This window comes from Molossus molossus, unplaced genomic scaffold (assembly GCF_014108415.1).
Source record: "Molossus molossus isolate mMolMol1 unplaced genomic scaffold, mMolMol1.p scaffold_m16_p_12, whole genome shotgun sequence".
Taxonomy (NCBI): Eukaryota; Metazoa; Chordata; class Mammalia; order Chiroptera; family Molossidae; genus Molossus; species Molossus molossus.
In genome coordinates this window covers 97,272,928-97,286,930 of record NW_023425347.1, presented here as the reverse complement: position 1 = coordinate 97,286,930, position 14,003 = coordinate 97,272,928, and the positions used below count along the sequence as shown (strand labels likewise).

At 55.4% G+C, this 14,003-nt stretch overlaps 1 protein-coding gene across 1 annotated transcript; it reads left to right on the top strand.

Annotated features, from left to right (window-relative positions):
* Nucleotides 1-1,557: 1,557 nt before the first annotated feature.
* On the top strand, nucleotides 1,558-12,817 carry DRAXIN (dorsal inhibitory axon guidance protein). Its single transcript, XM_036255098.1, has 6 exons — nucleotides 1,558-1,990; nucleotides 3,972-4,162; nucleotides 5,383-5,494; nucleotides 6,114-6,203; nucleotides 7,680-7,769; nucleotides 12,705-12,817. The coding sequence occupies exons 1-6, from the start codon at nucleotides 1,558-1,560 to the stop codon at nucleotides 12,815-12,817; spliced, it is 1,029 nt and encodes a 342-aa protein (XP_036110991.1).
* Nucleotides 12,818-14,003: the final 1,186 nt, after the last annotated feature.

Below are 14,003 nucleotides of genomic sequence, written 5' to 3'. Positions count from 1 at the left end.
CATTATGGGAAGGCCGGAGGTGAGGCCGAGGGGGCAGAAGCCTCCTTACCATGCCTGGTGGACGGGAAGTCAGACCAGGCTGCACAGTTAATAGGCTTAGAAAAGGAAAGATGTGTGATGAGACTGGGGTTGTCACAACAAGCCCATCCCAGGGTCCCACACAGCTCATTAAGGTTCACCCAGGACACGCAGGGGGCTCCAGGGACAGGGATGAGTGATGGGACAGGACAGCCTCTTCCCCTAAGTCCATGGTTCTAGGAAGAGCAGAACCGAGGGCCGTGGGGGACGAGGACACAGCAGGCGGGATGAAGGGCAGCAGGTGACTGGGTGGGGCAGGGAGGAGCGTTTCACCCCCTTCAGCACCCAGCCCTCTCAGAGTGGGTCAGCCTGGTCCAGCCCCAGCCTCCCTGTCCCTCCTGCCCTCCCTGCTCATTTCAAGGGCCCCTCAGGCAGGGTTGGCTAAAGGTGAGCCCGGGTGGGGGGATGGGGGGGCTGTGTGGGGCCACAGGAACTGTCACAGGCCCAGCAGCCCTGGGCTATTATAGGGCCACAAATCACAGGAAACGGGAGTGTAAGCACCTTTGTGAGCCTAATGGAGCACTCAGGGGGCGCGGGAGTCCATAAAAATTCAATCAGCTACCCTGGTGCGGAACTTGTCGGATGCAGTGAGCCGGGCGGGCGGGGAGGGCGCTGTGAGGGAGGTGCTGCAGGGGTGGCCTCCAGCATCAGCAGACACCCCGCCATCCCCCAGCCACTGGGTCCCCCAAAAGAGCCTCCTTCGGGTGGGGGACGTGGCCATTCAGCTCACCACCCCCAGCAGGGTTCAGAGTCCAGCGGTCAGAACTGTCCTGACCCCGAGGGAAGAAGGGTGTTGACAGGGACAGGATGCCCGGAGACAGCCACGTGGCAGTACGCGCACAGGCATGAGAACCACACAAAGGCCGCTTCTTTGGTGTGACGGAACCTCTCCGGAACCTCTCTGAGCCTTAACGCCCACTTCAGAAAATAGCAAGAGCCGCGTGGAGAGCTGTCGAAAGGACCAAGGGATGTAACGCACACGAAGCGCCCAGCCGATCCCTGCCCGGGCGCTCGCTCAAGCGCTGCTCCTCCCGCGTGCTTGAGTCGGTCCTGGGGATAGAGGGTAACTCCCAGCGCATGCCGGGGACTCGGCCGAGAGCTTTGGGCAGAGAAAGGGATCCCAGGCTAATCTGGGACCTGGAGGCTCCTTACGCTATTTATGCCAGGGTCTCAGCCTCAACACTGACCTTTCTGGGCCCGTGAGCCTCTGTTGTGGGGGACTGTCCTGAGCTGCACGGGGTGATTGGCAGCGTTCCTGGCCTCCACCCTGTAGAGTCAGTAGCACAGCCCAGTTCTGACCACCAAAAGGGTCTCTAGACATTGCCAAATGCCCCCTGAGGGACTAGGTCCCCCCTATCCCTGTTGAGGAACTCTGGGTGTGAGTAATGATGCAGTGAGGGGATTTGGGAGTGGGGACATGGAGGAGGGGAGCTGCCAAACTGCCCCCTCACATACTGTGTTTCTTGCAGGGAGGAACCCATGGCTGGGCCCACCACCCACGTTGCCCCCATGCTGTTCCTTGCCCTCCTGGTGTTGCTGGAGCTGAGCCTGGCAGGCTCCCTGGGACCTGGAACCCCGGCTCGAAACCTCCCTGAGAATCACATCAACCTCCCAGGCCCAGCACTGTGGACACCGCAGGCCAGCCACCACCGCCGGCGGGGCCTGGGCAAGAAGGAGCGGGGCCCAGGCATGCCCGGATGGGCCCAGGATGGCGCTGTGGTCACCTCCACCAAGCAGGCCTCCAGGCTGCCAGGGGCAGGGGGGCTACTGCCTAGGCAAAGCCCCGCAGGTCTGCTGCAGGACAAAGATCTGCTCCTGGGACTGGCACTGCCCTACCCAGAGAACCGGTCTCCAGGGAAGAAGCGTGGCAGGGAGCACAGGAGACGCAGGGAGAGGTTGAAACTTCACAGAGGTAGCTGGACGCCTGGGCTGGGGTGGGGTCCTTTGATGGAAGGGAGGGGCAGAGTGGGGGAGAGGAGAGGGCTTCAGGCCCAGGAGGGAGGGTCAATGGTGTGAGGTCCCTGGAAGGATATCCAGAGGCCCCAAAGGAGGCAGGCAGTGGACACCCAGAGGAGGGGAGGGTCTCACTGAAGTCAGAGGGGTCTGGTGAGGGGAGGAGGCTGGGAGAGGCCTGGGGCTGGGGCACAGGAGGAGGAGAGGGACATGTGTGACAACAGAAACTCCGTCTTATTAGTAGATAGTCCTCCCGAGTCAGAGGTTCTACTTTGTATCTGACCTGAGTCTATCCTACGGAGTAGAGATGCACCAGTTCCACACCCTCCAAGAGGATCACTTCATCGACTCTGCGGTGTAGAGCAGGGGCTAAGAGCTTAGATCCTGAAGCCAGATCTGCCCAAGTTCAGATCCTGGCTCCACTGTTTACTAGCTGCATGGCCTGTCACCAGTCTGGGCCTCGGTTGTCCCCTCTGCAAAATGAGGACAGTGGCCTCATCCAGCCTCAGTGTAGATTCAGAGACAACTGATATGAAGTGTGCTTGGCAGTGTGCCTGGCAAGTGGCAGGGACAACGAGCAGTTGTTACTAGTTCATCCTCCGCTCTTTCTCGATGCAGATGTCCCCGGAGAGGCATCGCACCCTCATCCCTCCTGCCTCTGCCCTGCTTCATGCGGTGCTCCCTACCCCGCAGCCCTGCTCACCTTCCTTCACCTTCCCAACCCATGTGAGCGTCCAGCGGCCCGCTGGCCCCAGCAGCCCCCTCCCTTGGCCCATTAAGTCTCTGAACAAACATTTCCCAGCAGCTCCACCCACCTGGCTCCTCCCAGGCTCACCGGGCCTCCAGCCCTTGCCCACACCTCCACTTCCAAGTCTTCCTGTGACAAGACTGCCTCTAGAGGCAGCTCCAGCGCTGCGAACGTGGATGGGGCAGGGGTGCTGCAGGAGGGGGGTGGTGAAGCCTCACCCCGCCTTCCCCTGCAAATAGCTGGCCTTGCTCCCCTGCCAGGCCTACTGAGAGCCCCCCCCACAAGAGGGCCAAACACAGTGGGCCCCGCGGGGGGTGCAGCCTAGCTGCTCAGCCTCTCCTGGACAAGCCAGAGGGCACACAGGGGGTGTGGATCCACCTAGCACAGCCCCGCCCCCAGGCCAGTGGACCAGCGAGCCATCCTCAGAGTGGGCAAGAGGAGGAGGGGACCTCGGAGGTCTGGAGGCCCGGCCCAGCCCGCTGACCGGCTGTGAAGCCTGGAGAATGAATGCAGTGGCTTCGGCGGTCCCTAAGCGGCCTGTCTACTTTCTACTGTCTGGAGTTCATTTCTAGAGAGTGGAATGATCCCAGCGGACCCCAACAACCTTAAAGTCAGATCTGGCCTGAAAAACAGGCAGGAAAGAGTCCGGGCCCTCCAGCTTCTCTCAAAGCCCCGTTGTTCTCCACCCCAAACCTGCCGGGCTCACTCACCCTCCCTCATGCCCATGTGTCTTAGGAGGCGGCATTGGTAGTTAAAAGTATTGATTTTATACTCAAGTGGAGTTGGGTTTGGATTCAGACTTCAATGCTTACCTGCTGTGTGCCCTCAGGCAGGTCTCTTAACTTCTCTGTGCTTTAGTTCCCATTTGTTGTACTTACCCCTTTGGCTGCACCCAGCCAACCCAGGTTTGGACTTGCTGAAATGTTGTGTTAGATTGAGACTCCTTGGACGGTCTCCCCAGCAACACGGCAAGCTCATCTAAGATGTTCCCCCACCCCCAGTCCCAGGTTTCCACCTCCCCAGGACAGGGGGCAGCAGGGATGTTTGCTGAGCCAACCGCTTGACAGGCTGTCAGGCTTGTCACCTGATGCCTGCCGCCCCCTTGTTCGCAGCAGGATGTGTGGGTTCTGCTCGGGGCTGACGCAGGGTGGTGAGCAGATAAAGGCCCCGTGTTTCCCACTTCGTGTCTCAGGCCGAGCCTTGGTCCGAGGTCCCAGCTCCCTAATGAAGAAGGTGGAGCTCTCCGAAGACCAGGCACCGGATGCTGTAATGGAAGAGTCCTCCACCAGCCTGGCCCCCACCATACTCTACCTCACCACCTTCGAGGCAGTGCCTGCCACGGAAGAGTCCCTGATCCTGCCTGTCACACCCCTGTGGCCCCAGGTAAGGGGTCTCAGAACAGCCTTGGAGCCAGAAGAGTCCTTGAGACCCCATCATGCAAACCCCTCTTCGTACATTTAGGGAGACTAAGGTACAGGGGTGGGAGGGATTTGGTGGAGGCTGCTGGGGCCTGTCCCACCCAGCTAGAGAGCGTGGGCATCTGTCCTGCAAGGGCTGCCGCTGTCCAGGAGAAAATGGTCCCGGGCTCCCTCGAGGGACAGCCAGGGAAGCCAGGGCCCTCAGCACACGGGTCTCTGCAAGGAGAAGAGCAAGGCCCTTGGCAAAGAATTTTATACACACCGAAAGGTAGAGGATAACAAGACTGAAAACCTACGTCCCCGTGACCCAGAATTAACAAGCATTAGTTAACACTTAACATCAGCTTCAGACCTTTAAAAAAGACGTATGGAGAGCGAGCAGGCGAGCATGTGTGGCCAGTGTGCTACCACTAGCAAATAGATGAAGGCAACATGGGAGTTCATTGCATCATTCTTGCAATTAACAAGATGTACCTCATGGCACCTCTTCTGGAGCTTTGAAACATTTTTCAAAACAACATCATTTTAAATGATCGATTACAAATATGTAGAAGGGAAAAAAACTTTACTTTTGAGCAGCAGATCTTATTCTCTTTTTGGGTCTTGCACCGTTGAGATTCTGATAAAAGCTTTGGGCCACCCCTAGAGAATACACGGTATCCCTGCCGTCACAGTCCCCCTGAAGTCCATCCATTGAGCACCCAGCCCCGGAAGGTGGCTTTATTGCCCACTCCTACTGTGGGCAGATCCAGCCCGGAGACGGCTGGCCGGGGCTGTGGGTGGCGAGACGTGGCCATGGCTTCACTGGTGCCATGGAGAGCTGATAACTTCTGCAGGAGAAAGAAGGGACAGGGGAGTGAGCAGCTGGCCTCGTCCAACTCCCTCCGCATGGTTGTCGGGACACTGAGCAGGACCGATCGCCTTCCTCAGAGGGCCGGGTGGACGGCTCCTCTGTCTGCATCGGTCGCCTGTAGGCACCGTTACACTTGGATGTAAGTGAGGACAGTATCTGAGTGACGGTTAGAGCAGGAAGCTCAGGTGACTCTATAGAGGGGCTGGGGTTCTAACAGAGGATGAGCTGGACTCTGAGGAACCCCTCTTTTGCCCTCGGGCCCTGAGGCCCCACATTTCTGCCTCCACCTGTTGGGGATTCCACGTTCCCTCCTCTGCACCCACCTTCTGCAGGCTCAGCCCAGGCCTGATGGGGAGGTGATGCCCACGCTGGACATGGCCTTGTTCGACTGGACCGATTATGAAGACTTAAAACCTGAGATCTGGCCCTCTACTAAAAAGAAAGGTACGTCCAGTCCGGCCAGCGTGGCTCAGTGGTTGAGTGTTGACCCTGCACCAAGAGGTCGCTAGTGTGATTCCCGGTCAGGGCACAGGCCCGGGTTGTGGGCCCAATCCCCAGTGGGGGGCATGCGGGAGGCGGCCAGTCGATGTTCTCTCTCCTCGATGTTTCTATCTTTCTCTTCCTCTCCCTTCCTCTCTCTCTAAAAAAATCAATACAAAATACTTTTTAAAAAAGAAAGGTACGTCCACCTTCCTGCCACTCCATGCCTAGCTCCCTCCCCTCCCCCACCATCTGTTGGTTAGCTCAGCCTGACCTGCAGCTGTCCACAGTGGGGGCTGGGTGGGGCGTGGAGTCCACACTTGAACCGACGCCCCAAGCGGATATACCACCATCGAGAACTCACTACATGCCAGACGCTTTCCGTGTATCAACTCATTTTCCCCTGGAAAAAAAAAAGCTAAGTCTGTACTGCTGATGATCTCGTTTTAGAAAGGGATACCTTGAGGCCGAGTGTCCCAGCCTCCCTGGGAGGGGCAGTATGACACCCTCACACCGGCGTCCTTGTGCCTAGTCTCTGCTCTGCTGGGCCTCAGCTTCTGACCACACGTCTTCTTGTCCCCAGAGAAAAACCGGGGTAAACTCTCCAGTGATGGCAACGAAACGTCACCGGCCGAAGGGGAACCGTGCGACCATCACCAAGACTGCCTGCCAGGTACCCACCCACATCGCGTTCAAGGCGCTCGGCTGGGTGCTGGGGGACCTGGGCGGGGAGTGGAGGGACCTTCCCACGCACATGAGGAGGGCTTTGGGTTCATGACCTCTAGGGATAAGAAGTAGGAACAACTCCAGCTGCCACTTTACTGGGAGTTGCTGTGACACTTTATTTAATCCTCATAGCAACCCAGGAAACAGACCCCGTCATCCCCAACTTGCAGGCAAAGAAACCCCAGAGGGGCTGTCTCAGCCAAGGTCACACAGCTAGGAAGGGGCTCGAACCTGATTCTGCCTGGTTAACCGCTGCCCCACGCGCTGCCTTAAGTCAGGACGACCCCTCCTAGAATCTGGTCGGGCTCAGTCCTGCCCTCGGCCCATCACAACACTGCCAGGCTTTTTCTGGAGGTTTCCATGACATCCTCACCTGTTCAGCAGCTGCGTCCTTCAAGACAGTCTAACAGCAAGAAGAGGATGTTTGGACGATGCCCGAAACGGCTGGCCCTGGTTAGGTCAATCTGGATCTGCAGGGAGCACCTGTTGAGGTGGGGTTAGATGTGTAGGAGGTTAGGAGGTGGAGGGTAAGGCCTATGGGTAATAAAAGGGGGAGGGGCAGGAATGGACAGGGCAACCTGTGATACAGTCTCCCGGCCGATGGGGGCGCTACAGAGCAAAGACTGCCTGCTACAGGAGGCCCACGGTGGACAGAAATGGTCCAGCCAGTCATTGGCTGGGACTACTCAAGGGACAACATGACATGGGCCCAGTGTGATATCCTGAAGGTGGTAACAGCTAACTGCTGGCCAGCAAATGCCACCCAGAGGGAGATCCGAGTGGTGCCCCCCATGGTGCCACATGGTTCATTCAGTGGCCAGAATCGTCTACCAAACAGCAACCGAACCAGCATTTGGCCTTGTGTGAGCCAGACCACCAGCTCCCTGACAGGCTGTTTTCTTTCCAAACCATTGTTTTCACCCTGAGCAGACAGAAAAGGCTGGAGCTGGGGCCAACCGGACAGTCCTCTGAGAGCTGGCTCCGCGGTGGCGAGGCCGTGCCCCGGGCCTGCCCTGGGAGGTCTCGCTGCTTCCTGGCGGGCTTCAGTTTCCCCATCTGTCAAAAGAGGACTTGGTGTCAATGATCCTTGAGGCACCCCAGCTCCAAGCCGACTCTACCCCTGGCAACCCAGCTGTTCCACCCGCTCTTCCGGAGAGGTGATCCCACCCCGCCTCTGCTCCTCCCATGATCAGTCGGTTGCCCATCTGGGGCAGCTGGGGTCTCTGCCACCCGCCCGCAGGGGCCTCAGCCATGACATCTATCAGTGGTTCCGGCTGGACGCCTTGCACACCAGATGGCCCCACCCTGCCAGGGCACGGCCCTGCCACGAGATGATGGATCTCCCGTCCAGTGGGACCGTGTGCCGGGTGGTGGGGAGGGCCCGCTCGGCTTGGCTGACCACATGTGTTTGCTGTGTCCACAGGGACCTGCTGTGACCTGCGGGGGCATCTCTGCACGCCCCACAACCGGGGTCTCAACAACAAATGTTTCGACGACTGCATGTGCGTGGAAGGTGAGCCTGGCCTCCCCGAGGGGGTCCCTCGTGCTCTGAGATTCACCAAACCTCCCTTTCTCTTTGAGCTGGTTCTGCACTGAGCGGGGACATGGTTTCATGGCAGAGGGTGGGCTGAGGGGTCTGTGGCGAAGGGGGGGGTGGGAGAATCCCTTGGGAACCGAAGCTGTGAGCAAGCAAAGCTTTGCTCGGTGCCTTCCCAATCTGTGAACTCATTTAGTCTCCATTCCTGGTATCGTTTCTCAGATTTGCTTTTCTCGCCTCTTGAAATACAAGTTGGCATGATCTCCCATGATCTGAGGCGGGAGAAGGGAGGAGAGAGGAGCCTGCCTTTCTACATGAGATCAAACCTGAGACGTCTGGTGCTTTCGGGCCAGAATTCGATCCCGGGGGGGGCATCCCGAGTGTGATAACAGGGCTGGCGGTGGATTTCCCAGCATGTCCCAGGGCAGGAGGCACTCGGTCAGCTACCTCTTTAACTCCTTTGAGCTCCCACCCAGAGCAGCAGGTGCCCTCCTGCCCAGGTGGGCCCAGGTGTGCCAGGCTCTGTGCTAAGCACTTTACTCACATTATCCTCCTTATCCTTCTTAAGCCTATGTCTCCTTAAGCTTCACAGCCATCCAGAAGGGAGCTGCTATGATCCGCATTTTACACATCAGCAAATGGAGGCACAGAGAGGTTGAGTGATTTGCCCAAATTCACACAGCTAGAAAAGTAGGGGAATATTTTTAATTTTGTGTTCTGAAAATTTTCAAACATAGATTAAGTAGTCAGAATAGCAGTCAATATAATGAACCCCATTTTCCATCACCCAGCTTCAATAGTTGCCAACTCACTGCCAATCTGTCGTCTCTCCCCTACCAAGTTCCCTCATTCCAATATGATTTTGAAACAACTCCTGGAAGTTTAGAGATATTTTATCTGTGACTATTTCAGTCTATATCTCTGAAATATAATAAGTACTCTTTTATTTTTTTCCTTTATTTATTTTTAGAGAGAGAGGAAGGGAGAGGGAGAGATAGAAACATCGATGAGAGAGAACATCGACTGGCTGCCTCCTGCATGCCCCCCACTGGGGATTTGGCCCACAACCTGGGCATGTGCCCTGACCGGGAATTGAACCAGCGGCCTCTTGGTGCATGGGTCAACATTCAACCGCTGAGCCACACCGACCGGGTGATAAGTACTCTTTTAAAAACAAAATACCAAAAATGAACAGTAATTACTCAGTATCATTCAATATCCAATTAGTGCTCATATCTCCTGAGTGGGGGAATTTGGTCTCAGTTCCTCTGCTAAGCATCCTGAGATACATGCCCCATTTTTGCTCACATTAGTCTAAAAATAATCTGCTGTAAAAGCAATAACACTACATAGGTCCAATTATTCATTCATCCATTCAGTCAAGACATATTTACTGAGCACCTACTATATACCTGGTACTGTTCTGGACACTGGGGGATTCAGCAGATAAAAGAACCAGCAAATTCTGCACCCAGAGTCCATTCTAGTGAGATGAGCAGACAGTAAGTGAAGAAGTAGATCAGATCTTTAGAAAGTAATAAGGGCTGTAAAGAAAATAGTCTGGAGGTCTGATCAAAAGTCCGGGTTGTTTTAGAAAGGACGGGCAGGCATGGACAGTGAGCCAGCCACCTGGCGATCGTGGCAGGGTGTGGGGGCAGAGTCCCAGGAGAGAGGCAGGGAAAAGGCAGGAGCTCCAACAGGAACGAGGCTGGTGTGTTGAGTGGGCCTGGCGCACAGTGGCCACGGGCAAGGTGGCATGCGGGAAGGTGGGAGAAGCTGGTGGGGAGGATCCCACAGGACCTTGTTGGCCTTGTTTGATTTGTTGCTGGACGCTGTAGGTAGGTTTTCAGCAGTGACATGATCTGGCTTCGTGGGTGAAAGCTCACTGTGGCTGTAGGGCTGTGGGGAGCAGGAATGCAGACAGGAAGGACCGGCTGGGAGGTGAGAGGGGATGGAGGCAGCAGGAGTGGGAGGCGGGGGGATGCTGGGGAGCTGCCTTCTGTGTGCAGGGCCGGGGCCCCATTTCCCAGAGGGGAAGGCTGAGGTTCAGAGTGCGCAGGAGGCACTCCTGTCCAGGGAGAATAGACAGAGTTGGGGCCAAACCTGAGTCCTTGGCGTCCAGGTCCAGCCCAACTGAGTGAGGGGGACTTGGCCCTACAGAGCTGCACATGCCCAGTGGTGCCCAGCTGGACACTCAATGGTGGCCCCTCTGCCCAAGAATCAATCAACTTTTCCTCCCTCCCTCCCTCCCTCCCTCCCTCCCTCCCTCCCTCCCTTCCTTTCTTCCTTCCTTCCTTCCTTCCTTCCTTCCTCACTGGGCCTCAGGTGGGAGGGGACAGCTTTCCAGGTGTCCAAAATTTATGTCTGCAAACAGAGCTCATTTCTGAGATCCCGCACACTGGTTGGTTTCATCAAAACTCCTGCTTCCTCCCTGGGGCTCAGGCCCCGAAAGAAGAAGAAGAGTGGAAGTGACAGTCTGGGCAGTAACGACGGCCCAGGAGGAGGTTGTCAACAAGATGACACACCAGTGATCTAGGAATGCCAGGAACCCTCATGAGGACACGGAGCCCTGAGGACTCAAGAGAGATGCCAAAACATTGAACACAGGGCTCAGAGCTAAAGTTCTTCAGTCAGGGCCAGCCTCCGTTCTGGAAGGTTCCAGAAGGGCTGTGGCTACTGACCACTCCTGCTCACAAATCCCCTGCCCACTCCCAAGTGTCATTTGTGGGGTCACAGGTCTAAACCTCCAGTGACCCACTAAGCACAAACTTCATAGCAGTCCCTTTATTCCGACAGTGACATAGTGGGTCCTAAAGTAGCGATGCTCTCTCTCCGTGGTCACTCCTAGCCTGAAATGTAGGGATTGCTCAGGCCACACTGACATCTCTTTCACTCACCATCTTAAATGAAAAGTATATAGACACCCATGTATCTCGGGGGGTGCCTGTGGCAGTGTGGAGAGGGCCACACCTCCTTTAATTAGGGTGGTCAGGGAGGGTCCTTTGAGACCTAAAGGCCATGAAGGAGCCAGCTATGCAAAGGGCTTGGGGAAGGGATTTCTGGCTGAGAGACCAGCAAGTGCAAAGGTCCTGAGGCAGGAAATGACTGGATATATGAGGAAAAGCAAGAAGACTGAAGTTAATTTTTTTTTAGTACAGTGGGGAGGTTGGGAGGTTTTATAGGGGAGGGTAGACTCTGTGTTCCTTAAAAAAAAATAGACTCTTTTTAAAATCCTCACTTGAGGATATGTTTATTGATTTGAGAAAGAGAGAGAGAAGAAGAGAAACATTGATATGAGAGAGAAACATGAATCATTGCCTCCCCTACGTGCCCTGACTAGTAATCAAAACCAGCAACCTGCCCTGGCCGGTTTGGCTCAGCGGTTAGAGCGTCGGCCTGCGGTCCTGAGAGACCCGGGTTCGGTTCCCGCTAAGGGCACGTACCTCGGTTGCAGTTTGTCCCCGGCCCTGGTCGGTTGTGCAGGTGGCAGCCACTCGATGTGTTCCTTTCACATCGATGTTTCTCTCTCTCTCTCTGTTCCTCTCTCTCCCTCCCACTCTACCTGAACAAAAAATGGAAAAATATCCTCGGGTGAGGATTTTTAAACCGCAGTTAATAAATAAATAATATAAATAAGAGCAGTTAAAAAACAAACAAACAAAAAAACCAGCAACCTTTTGGTATATGGGGTGATGCTCCAACCAACTGAGCCACCCGGCCAGGGCTTAATAGATTTTTTTAGAGCACATTTAGGTTTACAAAAAAAATTGTGCAGAAAATACAGAGTTCTCCTGCCGTTTCAATTGTCTCTCATTAGTATAGTACAATTTTTATAACTGATGAACTAATCTTGATACATTAGTAGTAGTATTTTATTATTATTATTTTTTATCCTCATCTGAGGACATTTTTGCATTTATCTTCAGAGAGAGAGGGAGGAAGAGAGAGAGAGAAACATCGACGTGAGACACACATCAAGTGGTTGCCACCCACATGACCCCAGTCGGGGCCAGGGACAAACTGTAATCGAGGTATATGCCCTTAGTGGGAACTGAACCCGGGTCTTTCTGATCCATGGGCCAACACTCTAACTGCTGAGCCAGACCAGCCAGGGCCATAGTAGTATTTTAAATAGGAGCAGTTGCCCTGGCCGGTTTGGCTCAGCAGTAGTACATCGGCCTGCGGACCAATGAGTCTCGGTTTGATTCTGGTCAAGGGCATGCACCTCAGTTGCGGTTTGTCCCCAGCCCTGGTTGGGTCGCGCAGGAGGCAACCAGTAGATGTGTCTCTCTCACATTGATGTTTCTCTCTCTCTCTCCCTTCCTCCTACCCACTCTTTCTGATGATAAATGGAAAAATATCCTTGGGTGAGGATTAAAAAATAAATAAATAAGAGCAGTTTAAAATTATTTTATTTATTGCTTCTTGAGAGGGAGAAGGAGAGAGAAACATTGATTTGTTCCACTTATGCATCCATTGGTTGATTCTTGTATGTGCCCTGACCAGGGACTGAACCCAAAACCTTGGTGTCCAGGGATGATGCTCTAATCAATGGAGCTACCGGGCCAGGGCGATGCATCATTGTTACTATTAACTAAAGTCCACAGTATACCTTAGGGTTCGCTCTGCGTGTTGCACGTTCTGTGGTCTTTGATACATGCATAATAACATGCACTTACCATTAGTGTCACGCAGAACAGTTTCGTGGACCCAAATATCGCCCATGCCCCATCTGTTCACCCTTCCTATCCTCCACCTTCAGGCTGCTGTGTGGCGGATGGATTGGTTGTAGGGCAGAATGAAGAAGGGGTGGGGGTGAGAGGGTGCTGGATCCCAGGAGGTGTGTGTAGGGGAGGATGGGGAGGAGACTGGCGGGGTGCACCCCTGAGCCCCGTGCCTCTCTTTGCTCAGGGCTGCGCTGCTACGCCAAGTTCCACCGGAACCGCAGGGTCACTCGGAGGAAGGGGCGCTGCGTGGAGCCTGAGACGGCCAATGGCGACCAGGGATCCTTCATCAACGTCTAGTGGCCCAGACTGAGGCGCCTCCCCGCAGGCCTGGGGACTGAGCGCGGGAGGTTTGGAGAAGCGGGCAATTTGTTTATAACTAGCAGTGGGAGAGCAAACGGGGGACTAGATGTCTGAGGCTGCAGGCTCCAGCCCAGAACCCGCAACCCCGGGAAGGGAGCTCTGGGGAACAGCCTGTGCCCAGGAGCTGAGCAGCAGCACATCAGCACCCACCACCGCCGGGGCACCCGCTGTCCCGCGCAATCCAACCGGGTGCCCTGTTCTCCGCGATGACAATGTCCAGAGTGCCCTCTACTGTCCGACCGCAGCACTGCGACAGCTTCAAGTTTTAAAAAGCAAGAGGTTTTTCCAAGGAAAAGAAGTAAGATAGGAAACTCAAGGACAGGAGATGAATACGAAACACCTCTTATGTACCAGGCACTGTGCTAAACGCGCAGCTTACGTTATCCCATGATCTTATCACCATTTTACAGGTGAGGAAACTGAGGCACAGTTGCGTTTTCCAGCCTGTGCTCCTGTGTAAATTCCCTGGGGTCTGGTGAAATGCAGATCCCCATTCAGTCGATTCTGCCTTTCCAGGGCCCGCCCAGGCTGCTGGCCCCAGGACCCCACTGAGAGCGCCCCCCCATGGCGCTGTGGAGTTGTGCTCAGAACCTGACCCAAGGTTGTCCGGCCCCACAGCCCGTGTTCTTGCTCCTAAGGACTCAGGACTTCTTCCAGGCTCTCCAGGGCTTTCCGTGAAAGAGACGCGGTCCCCGGTAGTCCTGACACTGGGGTGAAGCTACGACTGAGTGCTCTCTTCCTTCCCTGGACAAGTGGGCCTCATCTTTAAAACAGCCACATCCACACCAAGCACCTGCTTGCTTGTAAGGCATGATTTGGGCAGATGGGCCCCCGCCCTCTGGGAGCTGGCATTCTGAGGTATGACAGGTCCCTTAGATCCCAGGCCCTGCCCACCCAGTCCTGGGACATGCGCTTCACAGTTTCCCTGACGCCTTCCACCTCAGGGGTTCTTTAGCTTTTGTAGTTCATACCCCTTGAGGATCTAACGCAAACATGGACTCAAGAACCACACACATGGCCCACGTACACCCGCTGTGCTAAGTCTCCCCGGAGACCATGCCAGGACTCCTACCCCACACCTTCTGCTGCAGAGCCCACTGGGGAGTTGGGGCACCTCTGAGGT